Raw genomic sequence first — 22,105 nt, forward strand, 5'->3', positions numbered from 1 at the left:
ACCGATGCGGAAGTTGATGTAGCCCTCTCCTCCACTGAGGATGAGCTGAGAGGTAGAGACTAGAGTCACAGCACCGCCTCCTATTGTAGAGGAGCTGGTCACACAGCCTGGGGAACACAGATATAGAATACTAATAACCATGTAATAACTGCATAGTATCATGATATAATACTGTCAAATAACCATGTAATAACTGCATAGTATTTAATACTGTAGAACAGGGCTATTCAACTATATTCCTACTGGGGACAGATGTAAAAAGGTTAATTGCAAGGGGGATGGACATTTTCCACATGCAATTAATGTTCGAAAGAACTGTATAAAGAAAAGCAACGCACATGACCAATAAAGCACTTTTCTTCAAATTAAATGTTGCTAAAAGTAATTAGGAAATAAGTGGAGGGCGCTCAACCAATGTGAGTTGAGGTGCAGCCCAAAACTGCTCATCATTGAAAAGGAAGTCACAAAACTCGCTCACCATTTTAACTATTAAAAGCTTCTTAAACGTAATTAGGTTGTTTTAAAATCTGAAAACGAACCATTTTAATAAAGAACACAAAGATATGTCAAATCAGGTGATGCCAAATTCCAGTCTGAAGGAAGGAAGCTTTGAATTAATTTCCCACAGTCATTAGGTGCATTCATTTGTCCCAATCCCTTCTAACAAGTCCTTGTGAGCATCAGAGGGAAACAGAAGGCATGTAGTGTTCCTGAGAGTCATAGCTTTCAGGAATGGGGTCATAACATGTTGTAGCTTAAACCGTTGAAACACTAGAGCCAAACTCGTATGAAGAAAACATTATCAACATGCCACATAGGTGCTAGAAACCACAAAAAACACTAGGATCTACACTATAGACAACCACCATAGTGCTTGTCATTTTGATACTGAACGTCGGATTTTGGAGGGGATTTCTTTGCAGATCTTTGATTAATGTTCAGAATTGATCAAAGGGCCAGGGTAAATTAATAAATGGGGCGGATATGGGCCGTGGGCCGCCAGTTGAATAGCCCCGCTGTAGAATAACTGCATTGTTACACAACAGTGAATGAATGAACAACGATAAGAGATTTTCACCAGGTGCAGCAATGATGAACTTGACAGCCTGGCGGTGTCCATGGTAACACAGTTGTGCTGCCGCCAAAGAGCAGTATGGTATAGAGGCAGATTCTGAACCTATGGAACGCAGAGAAGAAGACAATTGAGATGTGACCAGTGTAAGGGCATTATCTCTCAGGTGATTCTGTTGTTGACCTCTGGGGGGCAGAGGTTAGAACTCACTGAGAGACACAGGGATGGAGAAGATGGCGCCACTTCCTGTTCCCACCCACAGCCGGCCAGAGATGAAGGTGAGGGACGAGATCTGCAGCGGAGAGAGAGACAAGAAGGCAGGGCCTGGAGGAGACAGAGATCCAAACAGTCAGGAACTTATCCATTCAGTTTTTGGGTTGAAGAGGTAAGGATGGAAACAAAATTGAAGAAAATTAATTCAAAGTTATACATCAACTTATATGTGGGCCATTACATGCTCACATCAGCAATATAAACATGAGCAGATTCATGAACTAAGAATTCTGTTCCTGCTCCTACCCAGTGTTTTGGTGACCAGAGGGGTCAGATCCACATCCTGCAGGGGCCGGCCAGTGGACCAATCAAAAAGCCTGAGTGTAGGGTCGAGCCGGCAGGACGTCCACACACCACTTCCTGCCGCACACAGGAAACGCACCTGCTGCTCACTGCGCTCCGAGACGGTTAAAGTTTGCTGAAAGAGAGAGGTGGGAAATATAGCCAAAATAATACAAAGTACCAACCATTCTGAATTCACACACAATATTTTCAGGTTCGTCAAACTCTTACCTCCACTTTTCTATTCTCGACATCGACCACATGAACCCGATTCCAGTATCCTACCCATAAGCCCGCCCCCTTTGCTAGGCAACAGCGAATGGGCTGCAGTGGAGACGATCCCAGAGGCAAAACCTCATGTGATTGGAGATCCCATCCACCTGTCAAATATAGTGATGATTAGTCATCATCAGTCTCTTACAATCACAGATTGTAGTTGGTCATGGATAGATGGTATGCAGTTTGTCAAATTGACGTCAAAATATGTTTTCGTTTTTTTGCATTTTAGCTAAACCTATTCTTAAACTTAACCTAATTATCCTAACCGGCTACGCTAATTCTCTTAACCTGCTGCGTAAGTTCTCCTAACCGGTTACGAAAAGTCCATTCTGACATAAACTGTATCCCTTCTAGTCAGAACCGTCGTATCTCAAACTTAAATGGTACCACTTCTTCCATCCTTTCCTTCATGTGCACTGATATGATCCTGACAGTAGCCTGACCTGATCATGACAGTAGCCTGACCTGACCTGATCCTGACAGGAACCTGACCTGATCCTGACCATAGCCTGATCTGATCCTGACAGTAGCCTGATAGTAGCCTGACAGGAACCTGACCAGATCCTGACCTGATCCTGACAGTAGCCTGATAGTAGCCTGACAGGAACCTGACCAGATCCTGACAGTAGCCTGACCTGATCCTGACAGTAGCCTGACCTGATCCTGACAGTAGGCTGACCTGATACTGACAGTAGGCTGACCTGATACTGACAGTAGGCTGACCTGATACTGACAGTAACCTGACCTGAGCCTGACAGTAACCTGACCTGATCTGATCCTGACAGTAACCTGACCTGATCGTAGCCTGATCTGATCCTGACAGTAGCCTGACCTGATCCTGACAGTAACCTGATCTGATCCTGACAGTAACCTGACCTGATCCTGACAGTAGTTTGACCTGACCTGATCCTGACAGTAACCTGACCTGATCGTAGCCTGATCTGATCCTGACAGTAGCCTGACCTGATCCTGACAGTAGTTTGACCTGACCTGATCCTGACAGTAACCTGACCTGATCGTAGCCTGACCTGAGCCTGACAGTAACCTGACCTGACCTGATCCTGACAGTAACCTGACCTGATCCTGACCTGATCCTGAGAGTAGCCTGACCTGAGCCTGACAGTAACCTGACCTGACCTGATCCTGACAGTAGCCTGACCTGATCCTGACAGTAACCTGATCTGAGCCTGACAGTAACCTGACCTGATCCTGAGAGTAGCCTGACCTGATCCTGACAGTAACCTGATCTGATCCTGACAGTAACCTGACCTGATCCTGACAGTAACCTGACCTGATCCTGACAGTAACCTGGCCTGATCCTGACAGTAACCTGACCTGATCCTGACAGTAACCTGACCTGATCCTGACAGTAGCCTGACCTGATCCTGACAGTAGCCTGACCTGATCCTGACAGTAACCTGACCTGATCCTGACAGTAACCTGACCTGATCCTGACAGTAACCTGGCCTGATCCTGACCGTAGCCTGATCTGATCCTGACAGTAACCTGACCTGATCCTGACAGTAACCTGACCTGATCCTGACAGTAGCCTGACCTGATCCTGACAGTAACCTGACAGTAACCTGACCTGATTCTGACAGTAACCTGACAGTAACCTGAGAGGGGGAATTACCTGGGTTGTGCGAGAAGAATGCAAGCGTCCCATTGGCTAATCCAGCAATGACTTGACCAAGTGAATACCTGAAAGGTTTAGAGTTGAAAGTAAACATAAATAAAGACAAAACATGCAATATTCAAACTGGTACACAATTATCCTTTCAGATCTAGTCATCCAAGTGTTCAACTGTAGGGGCTCGTGGTCTATATCGGACTGGGTACAGGAGTACTCACGTGAGAGAGTGCACACCCTCAGACAGAGAGATAGACTGCAGACAGCGCCTCCTGGCTGTGGACGCGGAGTGGACCAACACACTGGGAATGGAGGAAGAAAGAAACAGAGGAGAGAGGGAGAATGAGCAACTGTCAATTGTTTAACATATCATGGAATAGCATGGTTCTGATCTCCACACCTCACCTTCCTTCCTGAGTTCCAATCCACACAGTTCCTGAGGTCTCACCTGATGACACAGAAATGTAACAGAGACAGTAAGCGGATAGCATTGCCAGTGTTTAAAGCATTGTTAATGGAAATAACTAGTTGAGTGATGATTTGGAAATGATGGTGGCTATGGTTAACAAGTCTACAGAAATCAAAAATTGGTAAGCTGATCCTAGATCTGTGCCCAAGGGTAACTTTTACCCGGAGAGTAATAGATAGCACTGACCAGTAGGAGGCACAGCACAGATGCATAGGGCGGGCGAGGTGGGCGGGAGGCTGAACTGATCCAGCACCGTATTGGACCGTGCAGGGTTGATCACTGTGACATCACTACTGGAGGCGGGACCAGAGACCACCCACACTGCACACTGACAGAGTGGATGGAAGAGAGAGGAGTGATGCCTACTACTGAAAAATGACAGATCAACCCCTAGCCCAGTGTTTCCCAAACTCGGTCCTGGAGACTCCAAGGGGTGCACGTTTTGTTTTTTGCCTTAGCACTACACAGCGGATTCATATAATCAAAGCTTAGTGATGAGTTGATCATTTGAATCAGCTGTGTGGTGCTAGGGCAAAAACCAAAACCCCTTGGGAGTCCCCAGGACCGAGCTGGGGAACCACTGCCCTAGCCCCTACCCACTAGGCATATGTGTGGAGACTAGAGGTCGACCGATTATGATTTTTCAACGCCGATAACGATTATTGGAGAACCAAAAAAAGCCCATACCGATTAATCGGCCGATTTTTAAAATGTATTTGTAATAATGACAATTACAACAATACTGAATGAACACTTATTTTAACTTAATATAATACATCAATAAAATGAATTTAGCCTCAAATAAATAATGAAACATGTTCAATTTGGTTTAAATAATGCAAAAACAAACTGTTGGAGAAGAAAGTAAAAGTGCAATATGTGCCATGTAAGAAAGCTAACGTTTAAGTTCCTTGCTCAAAACATGAGAACATATGAAAGCTGGTGGTTCCTTTTAACATGAGTCTTCAATATTCCCAGGTAAGAAGTTTTAGGTTTTAGATATTATAGGAATTATAGGACTATTTCTCTCTATACGATTTGTATTTCATATACCTTTGACTATTGGATGTTCTTATAGGCACTTTAGTATTGCCAGTGTAACAGTATAGCTTCCATCCCTCTCCACGCCGCTACCTGGGCTCGAACCAGGAACACATCGACAACAGCCACCTTCGAAGCAGCGTTACCCATGCAGAGCAAGGGGAACAACTACTCCAAGACTCAGAGCTAGTGACGTTTGAAACTCTATTAGCGCGCACCCAGCTAGCTAGCTAGCCATTTCACATCGGTTATACCAGCCTAATCTCAAGAGTTGATAGGCTTGAAGTCATAAACAGCGCAATGCTTGAAGCATTGCGAAGAGCTGCTGGCAAAACGCACAAAAGTGCTGTTTGAATGAATGCTTATGAGCCTGCTGGTGCCTACCATCGCTCAGTCAGAGTGCTCTATCAAGTCAGACTTAATTATAACATAATAACACACAGAAATATGAGCCCTAGGTCATTAATATGGTTGAATCCGGAAACTATCATCTCGAAAACAAGACATTTATTCTTTCAGTGAAATACGGAACCGTTCCGTATTTTATCTAACGGGTGGCATCCATAAGTCTAAATATTCCTGTTACATTGCACAACCTTCAATATTATGTCATAATTACTAAAATTCTGGCAAATTAGTTCGCAATGAGCCAGGCGGCCCAAACAGTTGCATATACCCTGACTCTGCGTGCAATGAACGCAAGAGAAGTGACACAATTTCACCTGGTTAATATTGCCTGCTAACCTGGATTTCTTTTAACTAAATATGCAGGTTTAAAAATATATACTTCTGTGTATTTATTTATTTATTTATTTTTTTTTTTTTTTTTTTTAGGGGTGGATCAGCTTAGTATTGCGGAAAGAATGTTGCTTCCAATGTAATTGTCTGCATCATTTCCATTCCCCCATATTTTTTTGGGTAAATATATATATCCATACACGTATGCATACATATACACATATATACATACACATACCTATATAGACATACTTTTTTAAAGAATATGCCTTTATTATTATTCCCCGCGACCCTACCACCAATCCCCCAATTGGAGTAAACTTATAAACACTTCTGCTTTTACCTTCAATTTCTACATCTTATACCTATCTTACAGACACAGTCCACTTTACAATAGTTCTCTCTTATTTGTTCTTAGTCCTTCCTCTATTTCTGTTGTCCATCCAATTTTATTTCCACTTGTAACTGTGCTATTTCACAAAAGCTCCGCACCTATACACATTTCACAGATCCCGTATGCCCTATATTGTTTATCTTGTTATTAGTCCCACCCTTCAGCTCCACCCAACCCCTCCCATCTATCTTCCAACATCATCCATTTCGGATTTCTATCTGCCATACATTTCTCAACTGTGCTGTGATGCTTCACAAAAGACCTGAACCTTCCTATTCTCATAGCTTCTACAGATTGTAAATTAAAAATAAACATCTTTGCCAAAATAATTATTATATTATTGATTGATTGACTATGGCTTTTCAAATCCCCCAGTATTGCTATCTGTAGCGTTAGTTTTAGGCAAATGTTGCAATTCTTCAGCCATTCCTGGACCTGTGACCAAAAACGAGCTACATATGGACAATACCAAAATAAATGATCTAATGACTCTGCCTCCTCACAACAGAATCTGCAGAGCTGGGAAGATTGTATACCCCATATATATAACATTCTATTAGTTGCAAGAATTTTGTACAGTAATTTATATTGAAAAATTCGAAGTTTTGAATCCGGCGTTGTTTTGCGTATCAATTCATAAACCATGTGCCATGGAATGGGTACATCGAAAATCTCTTCCCAACTATTTTGTAATTTGTATGGCACAGCTGTTAGTTTTTTGGTCCTTAAATGAAATTGGTATATGTTTTTATTTATCACACTTTTCTTTAACCATTTTTGTTCTTTAATACAGGGCCGACATACAAGTTCCTTACTTTTTTCCCCTTCTACTTGCCTCTTCCATTTTTGTGGTAATGCTGCAATTAATTGGTTGTAATTTTGGGTAGAGCAGACTTTTCCATATGTCTGTGTTAGCTGCATGTGTGACATAACTCCACCAGTCCTATTTATGATATCATTCACAAAAATTATACCTTTTTTAAACATTTCTTCGATAAATACAGTTTTTTTATCAATTATTATATTTGAATTTAACCACAATATTTGTTGTACTATTTGTTCCGTCCTTTCAGGTGGATTAAACTGAAATTGCAACCAACTTTCTAAGGCTTGTTTAAAGAATAAGGATATTTTGGAGATCATTTCCTTTTCAAACAACCGAAAATGAGCAGGTGTAATCTGAATAAAGGGAAAAAGGCCCTTCTTGAACATAGGATGAGACATTCGTACCAGTTTACTAGAGAACCAGTTTGGATTTAAGTATAACTTTTGTATGACCGATGCCTTTAGTGAGAGGTCTAATGCTTTAATATTTAATAATTTCTGCCCTCCGAATTCATATTCGTTATATAAATAGGCCCTTTTAATTTTATCTCGCTTGCCCGTCCAAATAAAATTGAATATTTTTTGTTCATATAATTTAAAAAACAGGTCACTAGGTGTAGGCAAAACCATAAGCAAATAGGTAAACTGTGATATGACTAAAGAGTTAATTAGGGTGATTTTTCCACAAATAGACAGGTATTTTCCTTTCCATGGTAGCAAGATCTTATCTATTTTTGCTAACTTTCTATAAAAATTTATTGGAGTGAGATCATTTCTTTCTTTTGGGATTTTTATACCGAGTATGTCCACATCTCCGTCAGACCATTTAATTGGTAAACTACATGGCAATATAAAATGTGTATTTTTTAGTGATCCAATACGTAATATGGTACATTTATCATAATTTGGTTTTAATCCAGAGAGGATAGCAAAGGTATCTAGATCCTCTATGAGGCCCTGGAGAGACTCTAGTTGTGGTTTTAAAAGAAAACATGAATCATCAGCGTACAATGACACCTTAGTTTTTAAGCCATGGATTTCTAATCCTTTAATATTAATGTTTGATCTAATTTTAACAGCTAACATTTCGATGGCAATAATAAATAGATATGCCGATAGTGGACAACCTTGTTTTACTCCTCTAGATAGTTTAAAACTTTCTGAGATGTAGCCATTATTTACTATTTTACACCTAGGGTTACTATACATAATTTTAACCCATTTTATAAGAGATTCCCCAAAATTGAAATATTCTAGGCATTTATATATAAACTCCAGTCGTACTTTATCAAAAGCCTTTTCAAAATCAGCTATGAAAACCAGGCCTGGTGTCCCCGATATCTCATAGTGTTCTATTGTTTCCAGTACTTGCCTTATATTATCTCCAATGTATCGTCCATGTAAAAAACCTGTCTGATTAGGATGAATAATATCTGACAAAACTTTTTTTATTCTATGCGCCAAGCATTTTGCTAGGATTTTTGCATCACAACACTGAAGTGTAAGAGGTCTCCAATTTTTTAATTGGACTGGATCTTTATATATACCACTTGGGTCCTGTTTCAGTAATAACGATATCAGACCTTCTTGTTGTGTGTCTGATAATCTACCATTTATATAGGAGTGGTTAAAACAAGTTAATAATGGTCCTTTGAGTATATCAAAAAACGTTTTGTATACTTCCACTGGTATGCCATCCAGCCCTGGAGTTTTTCCATCTTTAAAGGCCCCAATTGCAACAAGCAGTTCCTCCTCTGTAATTTGGCCTTCACATGAGTCTTTCTGTTCAGATGTTAATTTTACATTATTAATAGGAAAAAAATCCATACAATTAGTTTCAGTTAGTGGAGATGGAGGAGCCTGAAACGAAAACATATTCTTAAAGTACTTTACTTCCTCTTTCAAAATATCATTTGGTGAATCATGCGTGACTCCATCATTTGTCACAAGTTTTAATACATTTTTTTTGGTAGCATTTCTATATTGAAGATTGAAAAATAATTTGGTGCATTTTTCCCCATATTCCATCCAGTTCGCTTTATTTTTATAATATATTACACTGGATCTTTCTTGAATAAGTTCCTCCATTTCTTTTTGTTTTTCCTCTAAATTATTCTGTGCCTCTATGGTACCGTTTTTATTGCTATCTAACTGTACTGTTAGTCCTTCAATTTCCTTTGTTAATATGGACTCTTTTGATCTAAATTGCTTTTGTTTTATAGATGAGTACTGAATTGCATGGCCTCTAAAGGCACACTTAAAAGTGTCCCATACAATAAGGGGATCTGCTGTACCTATGTTATGTCTGAAAAAGTCAGTTATAAAATCTTCTGTCCTAGTTCTAAACAATTTATCATCTAGTAGACTTTGATTAAATTTCCAATATCCTCGCCCACGTGGAAATTCTGTAAGAGAAATATATATGCCAATTATGTGATGATCCGACCGCATTCTATCCCCTATCAACACGTTTTTAACTTTTGGTGCCAGAGAGAATGGAATAAGAAAGTAGTCAAGACGACTAGCTTGATTCAGCCTCCGCCATGTATATCTCACTAAATCAGGGTATTTAAGTCTCCATATATCCACTAATTCCAATATATCCATGACATTCATGATTTCCTTAAGTGCCTGAGGGTGATAATTTGTAGTGTGATTTCCTTTCCGGTCTATAGAGCTATTTAAGACCGTATTAAAATCTCCCATTATAATAATAGAGTCTAGTGTTGCTTGTAGAGTTGATAAGTTCTTATATATATTTTCAAAGAAGCTTGGATCATCATTATTCGGACCGTATAGGTTAACAAGCCATATTTGTTTATTGTCCAATAACATATTTAAAATAATCCATCTACCTTGAGGATCTGTTTGGACAATTTGCACATTTGGATCAAAATTATTGTTAATTAAGATCATCACCCCTTTTGAATTTCTTTGCCCATGGGAGAAATATATTTTGCCCACCCAGTTCTTTTTCCACAAAACTTCATCTAAAACTGTTGAATGGGTTTCCTGTAAACAATAAATATTATAATCCTTCTCTTTTAGCCAGGTAAATACTGATCGTCTTTTCTTATTATCTGCTAAGCCATTACAATTGTAACTGGCTTTACTTATTTCACCACTTACCATGAGACACACCTTTCATTCTTTTAATCAGAATATATTTTTGTAAACGTACTATTAAAAAGTAACATAATGATTGAGTGTCTATATAGTTGTACCATGATATTTGCATTTCTACTAAGTAAACCTCCAATTGGTCCCTACTATTCCACCCGCTAAAAGGCCTCATCTCGAGATGGCTTGTCATCCCAATGCCCGGCAGACCACCCTCGACCCCCTGTATCCCATAGCCCTGAACCGACTGGGATCCATTCTTTGAAAAGAGCATACAGTTCCATTTACCGAATTGAAGTAAATCAATTGCCATATGCATTTCCATTGCCGTCACCTCGATTTGTATTATATATAGCTGTGGATCATCCTCTATTGTACCTTACATCTTTTACTTCTTCTTTCGCAACAGTTGTGGGATACACACATACACACTCAGCCCTTACCCCCACACAACCATGAGCTCACTTTCTCAACAGTTGCACCATCCCAGAGCCCAACTCAAGATGGGTCATGATTTCCAAATGCCATTGCAGCTGCATGAGAAGGCCTGCAAGACCGCGCAAAAAAATAAGCAAAAATTGAAATTTATTTACCATTGTCATATCCTAGATAATGGCCGTCAAATGTACACCCTATTCCTGAAAAAAACACCCACAATACGGCCACCAGTCATGACCATGTCCCCACGCATCTCCATGCAGTCCGACCTTGATTCTGTGCCACCAGGGCCACAATAATATACCCCCTCTCTGAATGTCCGAGTGTGACCCCCTCCCCATGGGTTACTGCAGCTAGTGTTGCCAGCACTGCCACTGCCTGGGTGGGGGTACCCCACCGGAATCCCCACCGGCTAGGTACAAGGTCGTCAAGGTTCTCATTAGCAGCTTTGAGAAATTCCTTGTATATTTTCCTCTCCCTTTAGGGGGCTTTGGCTTTGCAGGACCAACCCTGCCAAGCAGGCTCAGAATCTTGAGGGGGCAGTGCTGCTCTTGGTCTCTGACCTCATTTTAGCTGCATATAGACCGCTTACAGCGAGCACATAAAACAGTTAGGGACTTCTCCTTAATATCTGGGTCATTCAGGTGGGTGTCTAGGGTATAGGGCCATAGACAGTACCATTAAAATAGGATAATAATTAGATATAATTTATTAAGATAAAAAAAATGTAGTTTTCCATGATAGGACAATAAATAAATAAGACGTATAATTCATTATAAAAGTATATCCATCATCTGAACAACATTGAAAGCCCTCTCATACCCGGCTCACAGCAATACATTGGCTCTGGGATATGCAACCATTTCATTACTCACTCACTCAACTTTCCAAACATAACAAATAAGATAAAAAATAAAATAAACACAAACCATACCATCCACACATACTGTGCCTTCTGTTTACTTAGTTTTTATCTTCACTGTGTAAAAATAGTGCTTGTGTGTTCAATTAGTTATATTTGAAGATTTATAAAAAAGCTATATTTTTTGTTGTATTGTTACAATCAGTAACCGGGCTTGAATTGTGTTTATTTTCCTCGTCTATGAGAATTTTGTAAATTTTAAAATAACCATGGAGTAGTCTTTGTGTCTCTGAACAACTGGTTATCAATATATAGTTTATCAACGACGAGAGCTACTCGTTTCGCTTTTAATCTGTTTTCTTTGAAAATTGGATACAGAACTTTGCGCCGTTCTGCAATTTCTTTCGGAAACTGATCATTCATGCCAATTTTGGTCCCAGCCAGTCTTTTACCTAGGCTTTTAACCATTATTTTATCTTTAAATGAAGCAAATTTTGCAACGATTGGGCGTTCGTACCTCTGCCCTCTCTGTCCGAAGCGGTGAACACGTTCAAGTTGGATTTTGTCGACAACTTCGCATGGAATCTGAAGCGCTGTATGGAGGAACTCTCTAACTATAGATTCAGGAACTTCTCCTTCTTTTTCTTGGATACCTGTAAGTACCAAATTCTCTCTCATGGATCTAGTTTGAATCTCCAGTAAGGCTTCCTTCAGAACGATGTTCTCTTTTTTAATTCCATTCATTTCGGTTTTAATCTTATTGACTGTCCCTTTTAGCGCGTGTGTTTCCTTCTCCAATGTCGCAGCTTTTTCATCACTCATCTCTAGGCTTGCCTTTAACTCTTTTATATCCTTACTAAGTAATTCAAGTAAACCTAGTTTGTCATTTATTGATTTTAACAGATCAGTTTCGACCTTTACCATTCCCGGTGGTGAGAATATTAAATCGTCAGTATCTGTCGAAGAATCTCGCTTGCGTTTTGTAAACGGTTCCCCTGTCTTATTCTCCGTCATGTTTGGTTGTTGTCTGTGTTCGTAATATTTGTCGATAAATGTCTCTAGTCTTAGGATTTGTTTTGTGTTATTATCCAGATTGAAGGTTTATCACTCACCAGATTATGTAGTGCTAATATTTTAGTCTATTTAGCAGATATTTCGAATATTATGTTTTATCTTGAGGTGCTCTACATAACTTCGTTCAGTCCGCCATTACCTTTACTTTACCTTTACGTCCTAAATAATACTTATTTTCCACCATAATTTGCAAATAAATTCATAAAAAATCCTACAATGTGATTTTCTGGATTTTTTCTTCTCATTTTGTCTGTCATAGTTGAAGTGTACCTATGATGAAAATTACAGGCCCCTCTCATCTTTTTAAGTGGGAGAACTTGCACAATTGGTGGCTGACTAAATACTTTTTTGCCCCACTGTATAATAATTTTAAAAAAGATTTTTGAAAAAAATAAAATCTGCTGAAGCGGCGTCCAAAAATACCGATTTCCGATTGTTATGAAAACTTGAAAATCGTCCCTAATTAATTGGCCATTCTGATTAATCGGTCGACCTCTAGTGTAGACCTAAAAAGGTTTGGATGGGTGTAAACAGTATTCTAAACAACATGGTTCCATCTAGCCTGTCAGTGGACATGGAGCAACTACCATATTGATTCTACCTATCAAACCTCCCAGATCTACAAGAAGTGCCAGTAAGAGCTAGGGGTCGATTTGGCATTGAGAAAACCATTGGCATGACATGGTCTGAAAATAGTGGTTAGATGGTACTGCAAGTGGTAGTTACTGTGACTAGAACTAGTAAATTGACGGTAATGACCACCTTACCGTTGTCTCGCCTGAGATCTCAGGTGTGACAGCAACAGCACAGTTTAGCTACAGAGAGAAAACACAAGCTAGGGACTGTGTTCTGGGAAAAGACTGTCTGGGTTAAAAACCATAGCACTGATTGTAAACATGTTTCTGAATAGTATGTCCTACCTTGGCTGTAGAATCTCTCTGGTCCAGCAGTCTGAGCTGCACTAGGACAGGCACATCTTTGGGCTCAGGGGTCGGATCGGAGGAATCCTGCAATAATCCCACACAATATACTGAATATACCAGATTAAGGTTTGTGTCTACTTCCACAGTCTGTGTGTGAGTATTATCACCTCTGAAGTAAATATTGTGTTTACCTACAGTGTCTTCAGAAAGTATTCACACCCCTTGACTTTTTCCACATTTTGTTGTGTTACTGCCTGAATTTAAAATGGATTCAATTGAGATTGTGTGTCACTGATCTACACATAATACCCCATGTCACAGTGGAATTGTACAAATAAATAAAAAATGAAAAGCTGAAATGTCTTGAGTTAATATGTATTCAAACCCTTTGGTATGGCAAGCCTAAATAAGTTAAAGGAGTTAAAGTGTTGCTTAACAAGTCACAACTTGCATGGATTCACTCTATGTGCATTCTGTTTTGAATGACTACTCCATCTCTGTACCCCACACATACAGTTATCTGTAAGGTCCCTCAGTAGAGTAGTGAATTTCAAGCACCGATTCAACCACAAAGACCAGGGAGGTTTTCCAATGCCTCGCAAAGAAGGGCAAAAAAGCAGACATTGAGCATCCCTCTGAGCATGGTGAAGTTATTAATTACACTTTGGATGGTGTATCAATACACCCAGTCACTACAAAGATACAGGAGAAGGAAACCGCTCAAGGATTTCACCATGAGGCCAATGGGGATTTTAAACATTTACTGGCTGTGATCGGAGAAAACTGAGGATGGATCAACAACATTGTAGTTACTCCACAATACTAACCTAAATGACAGAGAGAAATGAGGAAGCCTGTACAGAATAAAAATAGTCCAAAACATGCATCCTGTTCGCTATAAGGCACTAAAGTAATACTGTAAAACATGCATCCTGTTTGTTATAAGGCACTAAAGTAATACTGTAAAACATGCATCCTGTTTGTTATAAGGCACTAAAGTAATACTGTAAAACATGTATCCTGTTTGCTATAAGGCCCTAAAGTAATACTGTAAAACATGCATCCTGTTTGCTATAAGGCACTAAAGTAATACTGTAAAACATGCATCCTGTTTGTTATAAGGCCCTAAAGTAATACTGTAAAACATGCATCCTGTTTGCTATAAGGCACTAAAGTAATACTGTAAAACATGCATCCTGTTTGTTATAAGGCACTAAAGTAATACTGTAAAACATGCATCCTGTTTGCTATAAGGCACTAAAGTAATACTGTAAAACATGCATCCTGTTTGTTATAAGGCCCTAAAGTAATACTGTAAAACATGCATCCTGTTTGCTATAAGGCACTAAAGTAATACTGTAAAACATGCATCCTGTTTGTTATAAGGCCCTAAAGTAATACTGTAAAACATGCATCCTGTTTGCTATAAGGCACTAAAGTAATACTGTAAAACATGCATCCTGTTTGTTATAAGGCACTAAAGTAATACTGTAAAACATGCATCCTGTTTGTTATAAGGCACTAAAGTAATACTGTAAAACATGCATCCTGTTTGTTATAAGGCACTAAAGTAATACTGTAAAACATGCATCCTGTTTGTTATAAGGCACTAAAGTAATACTGTAAAACATGCATCCTGTTTGTTATAAGGCACTAAAGTAATACTGTAAAACATGTATCCTGTTTGCTATAAGGCCCTAAAGTAATACTGTAAAACATGCATCCTGTTTGTTATAAGGCACTAAAGTAATACTGTAAAACATGTATCCTTTTTGCTATAAGGCACTAAAGTAATACTGTAAAACATGCATCCTGTTTGTTATAAGGCACTAAAGTAATACTGTAAAACATGCATCCTGTTTGTTATAAGGCACTAAAGTAATACTGTAAAACATGTATCCTGTTTGCTATAAGGCCCTAAAGTAATACTGTAAAACATGCATTCTGTTTGCTATAAGGCACTAAAGTAATACTGTAAAACATGCATCCTGTTTGCTATAAGGCACTAAAGTAATACTGTAAAACATGTATCCTGTTTGCTATAAGGCACTAAAGTAATACTGTAAAACATGCATCCTGTTTGTTATAAGGCACTAAAGTAATACTGTAAAACATGTATCCTGTTTGCTATAAGGCCCTAAAGTAATACTGTAAAACATGTATCCTGTTTGCTATAAGGCACTAAAGTAATACTGTAAAACATGCATCCTGTTTGTTATAAGGCACTAAAGTAATACTGTAAAACATGTATCCTGTTTGCTATAAGGCCCTAAAGTAATACTGTAAAACATGCATCCTGTTTGCTATAAGGCCCTAAAGTAATACTGTAAAACATGCATCCTGTTTGTTATAAGGCACTAAAGTAATACTGTAAAACATGCATCCTGTTTGTTATAAGGCACTAAAGTAATACTGTAAAACATGTATCCTGTTTGCTATAAGGCACTAAAGTAATACTGTAAAACATGTATCCTGTTTGTTATAAGGCACTAAAGTAATACTGTAAAACATGCATCCTGTTTGTTATAAGGCACTAAAGTAATACTGTAAAACATGCATCCTGTTTGCTATAAGGCACTAAAGTAATACTGTAAAACATGCATCCTGTTCGCTATAAGGCACTAAAGTAATACTGTAAAACATGCATCCTGTTTGTTATAAGGCACTAAAGTAATACTGTAAAACATGTATCCTGTTTGCTATAAGGCCCTAAAGTAATACTGTAAAACATGCATCCTGTTTGCTATAAGGGACTAAAGTAATACTGTAAAACATGCATCCTGTTTGCTATAAGGCACTAAAGTAATACTGTAAAACATGTATCCTGTTTGCTAAGGCACTAAAGTAATACTGTAAAACATGTATCCTGTTTGCTATAAGGCACTAAAGTAATACTGTAAAACATGTATCCTGTTTGCTAAGGCACTAAAGTAATACTGTAAAACATGTATCCTGTTTGCTATAAGGCACTAAAGTAATACTGTAAAACATGCATCCTGTTTGCTATAAGGCACTAAAGTAATACTGTAAAACATGCATCCTGTTTGCTATAAGGCACTAAAGTAATACTGTAAAACATGTGGCAAAGAAATTCATTTTTTGTTCTGAATACGAAGCGTTATGTTTTGGGGCAAATCCAAAACAACACATAACTGAGTACCACTCTTCATATTTTCAAGCATGGTGGTGGCTGCATCATGTTATGGGTATGCTTGTCATCTGCAAGGACTAGGGAGTTTTTTTAGGATAAAAGAAAATTCGTAATAGAGCTAAGCACAGGCAAAATCCTAGAGGAAAACCTGGATCAGTCTGATTTCAGTCTGACAGACACTGGGAGACAAATTCACCTTTCAGCAAAACAATAACCTAAAACACAAGCCCAAATATACACTGGAGTTGCTTACCAAGACGACATTGTAACTAGGCCACTCAGGAACATTCCGTTTTGACTTAAATAAACTTGAAGATGCCAAAATGTTTAAATGCCTGTCTAGCAATAACCAACAACCAACATGACAGAGCTTGAATAATTTTTTAAAGAATAATAAATGGACAAATAGTGTCCAATCCAAGTGTGCAAAGCTATTAGAGACTTAACCAAAAATACAATTTATAATCTCGCTAATAATCGCTGCCCAAGGTGATTCTAACATGTATTGACTCAGGGGTTGAATACTTATGTAATCAAGATAGATTAGTGTTTCATTTTCCATAAATGTTTTACAAATATTATAATTTTTCTCCCACTTTGACATGAGATTATTGTTTGTAGATTGTTGTCAAAAAATGACAGTTAAATCTATTTTAATCCCACTTTGTAACTCAACAAAACGTGGAAAAGTCAAGGGGTGTGAATACTTTCTGAAGGCACTGTACAGTTGAAGTCCGAAGTTTACATACCCCTAGAAGTGTCAGAATAATAGTAGAGAAAATGATTTATTTCTTTCATCACATTCCCAGTGGGTCTGCAGTTTACATACACTCAATTAGTATTTGGTAGCATTGCCTTTGAATTGTTTAACTTGGGTCAAGCGTTTCGGGTAGCCTTCCACAAGCTTCCCCAAATAAGTTGGGTGGATTTTGGCCCATTCCTCCTGACAGAGCTGGTGTAACTGAATCAGGTTTGTAGGCCTCCTTGCTCGCACACGCTTTTTCAGTTCTGCCCACAAATCTCCTAAGGGAGTGAGGTCAGGGCTTTGTGATGGCTACTCCAATACCTTGACTTTGTTGTCCTTAAGCCATTTTGCCACAACTTTGGAAGTATGCGTGGGGTCATTGTCCATTTGGAAGACCCATTTGCCACCCAGACAGAACACGTCTCCTTCCTGAGCATTGTGACAGCTGCGTGGTCTCATGGTGTTTATACTTGCGTACTATTGTTTGTACAGATGAACGCGGGACCTTCAGGCGTTTGGAAATTTCTCCCAAGGATGAACCAGACTTGTGGAGGTCTACATTTTTTTTTTCTGAGGTCTTGGCTGATTTCTTTTGATTTTCCCGTGATGTCAAGCAAAGAGGCACTTAGTTTGAAGGTAGGCCTTGAAATACATCCACAGGTCCACCTCCAGTTGACTCAAATTATGTCAATTAGCCTATCAGAAGCTTCGAAAGCCATGACATCATTTTCTGGAATTTTCCAAGCTGTTTGAAGGCCCAGTCAATTTAGTGTATGTAATCTTCTGACCCACTGGAATTGTGATACAGTGAATTATAAGTGAAATAATCTGTCTGTAAACAATTGTTGGAAAAATTACTTGTGTCATGCACAAAGTAGATGTCCTAACCGACTTGCCAAAACTATAGTTTGTTAAAAATAAATTTGTGGGGTGGTTGAAAAACGAGTTTTAATGACTCCAACCTAAGTGTATGTAAACTTCCGACTTCAACTGTGTGTGTGTGTGTGTGTGTTTACCTGTGTGTGTGACAGCGGCATGCTCCAGCCATGAACCTGGCGTTTTCCCAGGGTTCCCCAGACATGAGAGCGGATTTCTCTGTACAGCTCCCTCCTCCTGACCCGCGGAGACAGGGCTGCAGCAGGGGAGGCACCACTGGGAGGAAGCGGGAAGAGGAAGAACAGAGGGGAAGAAGGGGTAGTGGGTGAGAGAGTGGTTTAAAAAGATGCACTGCTTTATGATAGTTACTAATGTAACCTATGTTACTAATGTAACCTATGTTACATTAGTAACTATCATAAAGCAGTACATCTTTTTAAACCACTCTTTCACCCACTGAGGTGAGTTCACTTCAAATCTTACAATGTAAAGCACTTTGAGCAGTTGCAAAGAGCTCCATAGACATGGAATCCCATTATCATGGGGAGGCAGGTAGCCTAGTGGTTAGAGCGTTGGGCCAGTAACCGAGCTGACAAGGTAAAAATCTGTCGTTCTGCCCCTGAACAAGGCAGTTAACCCACTGTTCCTAGGCCGTCATTGTTAATAAGAATGTGTTCTTAACTGACTTGCCTAGTTAAATAAAGGTTAAATAAAATAAAAATCAACGTACTCTGTCTGAGTTGTACTGACAGCCAGTTGCCGTGGAGACCCCATTGGTGAGTGAGTGAGAGACGGGGACGTCGGCAGGGTCAGCGCTAGAGCAGCGGACGGAACCAAGGGGTTCTTGTTCAGGCCAAACAAACGGTTGAATCTTGAACGGACAGAGATATGGTTAATTTGACTGCAATGGACCAGAAACTATTACGCATAACTTTCCCAAAGGTCTGGTCATGTGCTTGGGCTATAGACTGTGTAGCCACAGGTAAATATGAACAGCTAAATGTTGAAGTCAGAGCCAGGCCCAAAACAAATATGTGTGGATGTGTGCCTGTTATCAGTTCAAGGTTTAAAGTGGAGAAAGTGGTTAACAGCATCTGTGGACTTCTTCACTGCAATAATTGCCAAATTAAAAACAGTCGTCTTTTCCTTCCTGATTCTTCACTCCCTCGCTCTCACCTTCTCCACACACTAGTCCTCTCTCTCTCTGTGATCCTCTCTTCTTGGGTGGCCCTGAAAAGAAGGGATGACTGATGTGAGATGGAGAGAACTGAGTTATTCCCTTCTCCCTTTTCTACAGGACTATGAAACCTCCTGTCAGTCTACTTCTATGGGGGAGACAGGCAGGTATGGTTACCGAATGGTCTGACTGCGTCTCACAGCCTCCTGCAGCTCAAACAAACGCTCCTTATACTGGTTCTTCTCCATGACAACACGGGACATCTCCGAACGAGAGAACCGACGCAGCGATATGGGCAGGGAGGACTATGGGTAACAGATTAACATTCTAGTTAGAGTACATCAAGTCCATTAGAGAAACAGAAAAAGGTTACAACACATCTATTAGCAGAATATAAAGAGACAACACAAAGAAAGCCCTCTTACATCATCTGATTTATTTGATTCCAGTTCTTTCCGAAGTCTACAGAAGAGCAGAAACACACGCAATCAATGAATCACACCACATTAACAAATATTGTTTGTATACCTTTGTTGTCTCATTCTGCCAACCATCAACAACCTGATACTAGAGTTGTGTACCTCTTGGTTTCCTCCTCCATTTCCTTCATCCTTCCCTCCAATCGGGTGACAGTCTCCTGGCAGGAAGTCACCTCCACCTTAAGAGCTGACCTCTCATTGGTCAGCTCCTCCACACGAGAGATCAGTGCTTTCCGGGCCGCGTTCACTAACTCACTGGGAAAGGTAGAGGGAGACAGTGTAAGAGTGAGAGAGAGAAAATGAATGAGAGATAGAAATAATGCATAAGTAAGTAAATACAGTAAACAAAGGACCCATTGTGCCCAGTTTTACTTCAGGCCCAATGTGCCCTCTGTCAACGTATCTAAATGAAACAGAGGCATAGTGAATGGTAAGCCCCCTAGTTAGTCACACAGGACTAGTCATAGTAGGGTAATAATAACGGTGGGATAAACGCGGGGACTTACTGGGTGTGTTTCAGTTCCTCATACTGAGAAAGAATCTCCTCAAACTGGTCGGTGCTGCCTGCACAGACAAGAAGAAACAAACCGTTCTCACCACAAATAGCATTAACCCATACCTTAACCCTAAGTCAACCCTTTTCAGAACAACTAGCTTGTAATTGCTCACGCCAGATCTCGTGAGACATTGACACTTGAATCCAGTCTAACTAGTGCCTACTGCCCAGCACTGCCTAAGATACCCTAAGATATATGTATTTACTTCACCACCATGGCCTTTTTATATTTTTACTTATTTATATATATATTTTGTTTGCCTTCACCTCCCTTATCTCACCTCACTTGCTCATATTGTATATAGACTTATTTTTCACTGTATTATTGACTGTATGTTTGTTTTACTCCATGTGTAACTATGTGTTGTTGTATGTGTCGAACTGCTTTGCTTTATCTTGGCCAGGTCACAATTGTAAATGAGAACGTGTTCTCAATTTGCCTACCTGGTTAAATAAAGGTGAAATAAAATACCCCCTCAGCTCTTTCCTCCTAGCCTTCCTCTGGCTGTAAAATGAGGTTGTATGTGTTAAGAGAGCAAAGGGCATACATTTCATCTTATGTGAACAACCAGTGCAGTGTTTCACTGCAAACAGGGGGCACAGGTGTGCCCTTGCCTAATGGCCGTACCTCTGACACTGGGCCCCTGGTCCACACTCTCTATGTATTCCTGACTCAGCTCTGACAGCTCTGAGAACACAGACTCTGTGTTCCTCAGCTCCCATTCCAGACTATGCATATCTTCCTCCTCCTCTTCTCCCTTCTCCTGCTTCGCTACTCCTTCCTCTTTCTTAATTTCTTCCTCCATGCTGGTCTTGGTCTCATCTCCAATTGTCTCTTTGGCATCTGCTCGGACCGGGGTGCTAGGGAACATGGATAACAGAGAATTAGTTGGGAGGGGGCAGTGAGTGTCAGTTTGTCCAACAGTAAAGTGTGTGTTGGGGAGATGTCCAATCAAAAGTCTTTCTGAACCATGACAGACCTGTGAAGGGAAGTCGTCTGATTTACAGTGAACTAGTTGTGGCTGAGTTGGTTTATGGTTATGAATGTGTAAAAGAAAAGCTTTCATGGTAATGCAATAAAGTCAGTCCAGTTCATCTTGCACTGTAAGTGCACACATACAGGACATACCTGGCCTTCATAAGGCCATGAAACTTCACCAGCTCAGGGGTGGAGCTTATGATGTCATTGATGAAGGACGCATCTCTGTCTGGCATTACGACAATGTCAATCACCCTATCGTCCTTGGTTACCGGTTCTTCCAACAGGACAGAATCAGGAGGCGTTTCTGGCCTTTGATCAGTTAGCTGGAAAAGGGGAGGAGTCAGTAAGGACAACTTCCGTAGAAAAATACTACTGCTACAAGACAGAACAGAGGTTATCAAATCTAGAGAACGTACCTCCTGCCCGCTAACACAGGATTCTGACTGGCCGGTAGATTGTGAATTCTTGGAGCACACATGGTTACTAAAGACAGACAGGGCCCATTGTGACATCATAATGCAGTGAAAATCAGAAGCCATCAAATGAATGTACCACAGTGAGAGAGATATCTTTAGAATGGAAAGACTGCATACCATTCCATATTGTTGTAGTCATATTAACTGAATTGAGTGTTGGCTAACCTTAGTGGAGATCTCGCTCTCTCTAGATCCATTTTCCTCTCCAGCAGATCCTTATAACTGACCACCAACTGAGAGACA

The 22,105-nt window shown here is 39.8% G+C and overlaps 1 protein-coding gene across 2 annotated transcripts in view; it reads right to left on the bottom strand.

Annotated features, from left to right (window-relative positions):
- The window catches only part of LOC129857169 (C-Jun-amino-terminal kinase-interacting protein 4-like), a 29,176-nt gene that overhangs the window by 1,439 nt on the left and 5,632 nt on the right, over positions 1-22,105 (bottom strand). For both annotated transcript variants that reach the window (XM_055925161.1, XM_055925162.1), the window contains 22 exons: positions 22,028-22,095; positions 21,803-21,869; positions 21,534-21,709; positions 21,033-21,265; positions 20,355-20,412; positions 19,951-20,103; positions 19,795-19,831; positions 19,547-19,674; positions 19,369-19,422; positions 18,923-19,063; positions 18,333-18,468; positions 13,418-13,504; positions 13,265-13,312; positions 4,192-4,333; positions 3,942-3,984; positions 3,758-3,838; positions 3,540-3,607; positions 1,859-2,007; positions 1,592-1,763; positions 1,283-1,396; positions 1,079-1,177; positions 3-107 (listed from right to left, as the gene is read on the bottom strand). In XM_055925161.1, coding sequence (XP_055781136.1) covers positions 3-107; positions 1,079-1,177; positions 1,283-1,396; positions 1,592-1,763; positions 1,859-2,007; positions 3,540-3,607; positions 3,758-3,838; positions 3,942-3,984; positions 4,192-4,333; positions 13,265-13,312; positions 13,418-13,504; positions 18,333-18,468; positions 18,923-19,063; positions 19,369-19,422; positions 19,547-19,674; positions 19,795-19,831; positions 19,951-20,103; positions 20,355-20,412; positions 21,033-21,265; positions 21,534-21,709; positions 21,803-21,869; positions 22,028-22,095 — 2,359 coding nt within the window. The remainder of the gene's footprint in view (positions 1-2; positions 108-1,078; positions 1,178-1,282; positions 1,397-1,591; positions 1,764-1,858; positions 2,008-3,539; positions 3,608-3,757; positions 3,839-3,941; positions 3,985-4,191; positions 4,334-13,264; positions 13,313-13,417; positions 13,505-18,332; positions 18,469-18,922; positions 19,064-19,368; positions 19,423-19,546; positions 19,675-19,794; positions 19,832-19,950; positions 20,104-20,354; positions 20,413-21,032; positions 21,266-21,533; positions 21,710-21,802; positions 21,870-22,027; positions 22,096-22,105) is intronic.

Source organism: Salvelinus fontinalis, chromosome 6 (assembly GCF_029448725.1).
Source record: "Salvelinus fontinalis isolate EN_2023a chromosome 6, ASM2944872v1, whole genome shotgun sequence".
Classification (NCBI taxonomy): Eukaryota; Metazoa; Chordata; class Actinopteri; order Salmoniformes; family Salmonidae; genus Salvelinus; species Salvelinus fontinalis.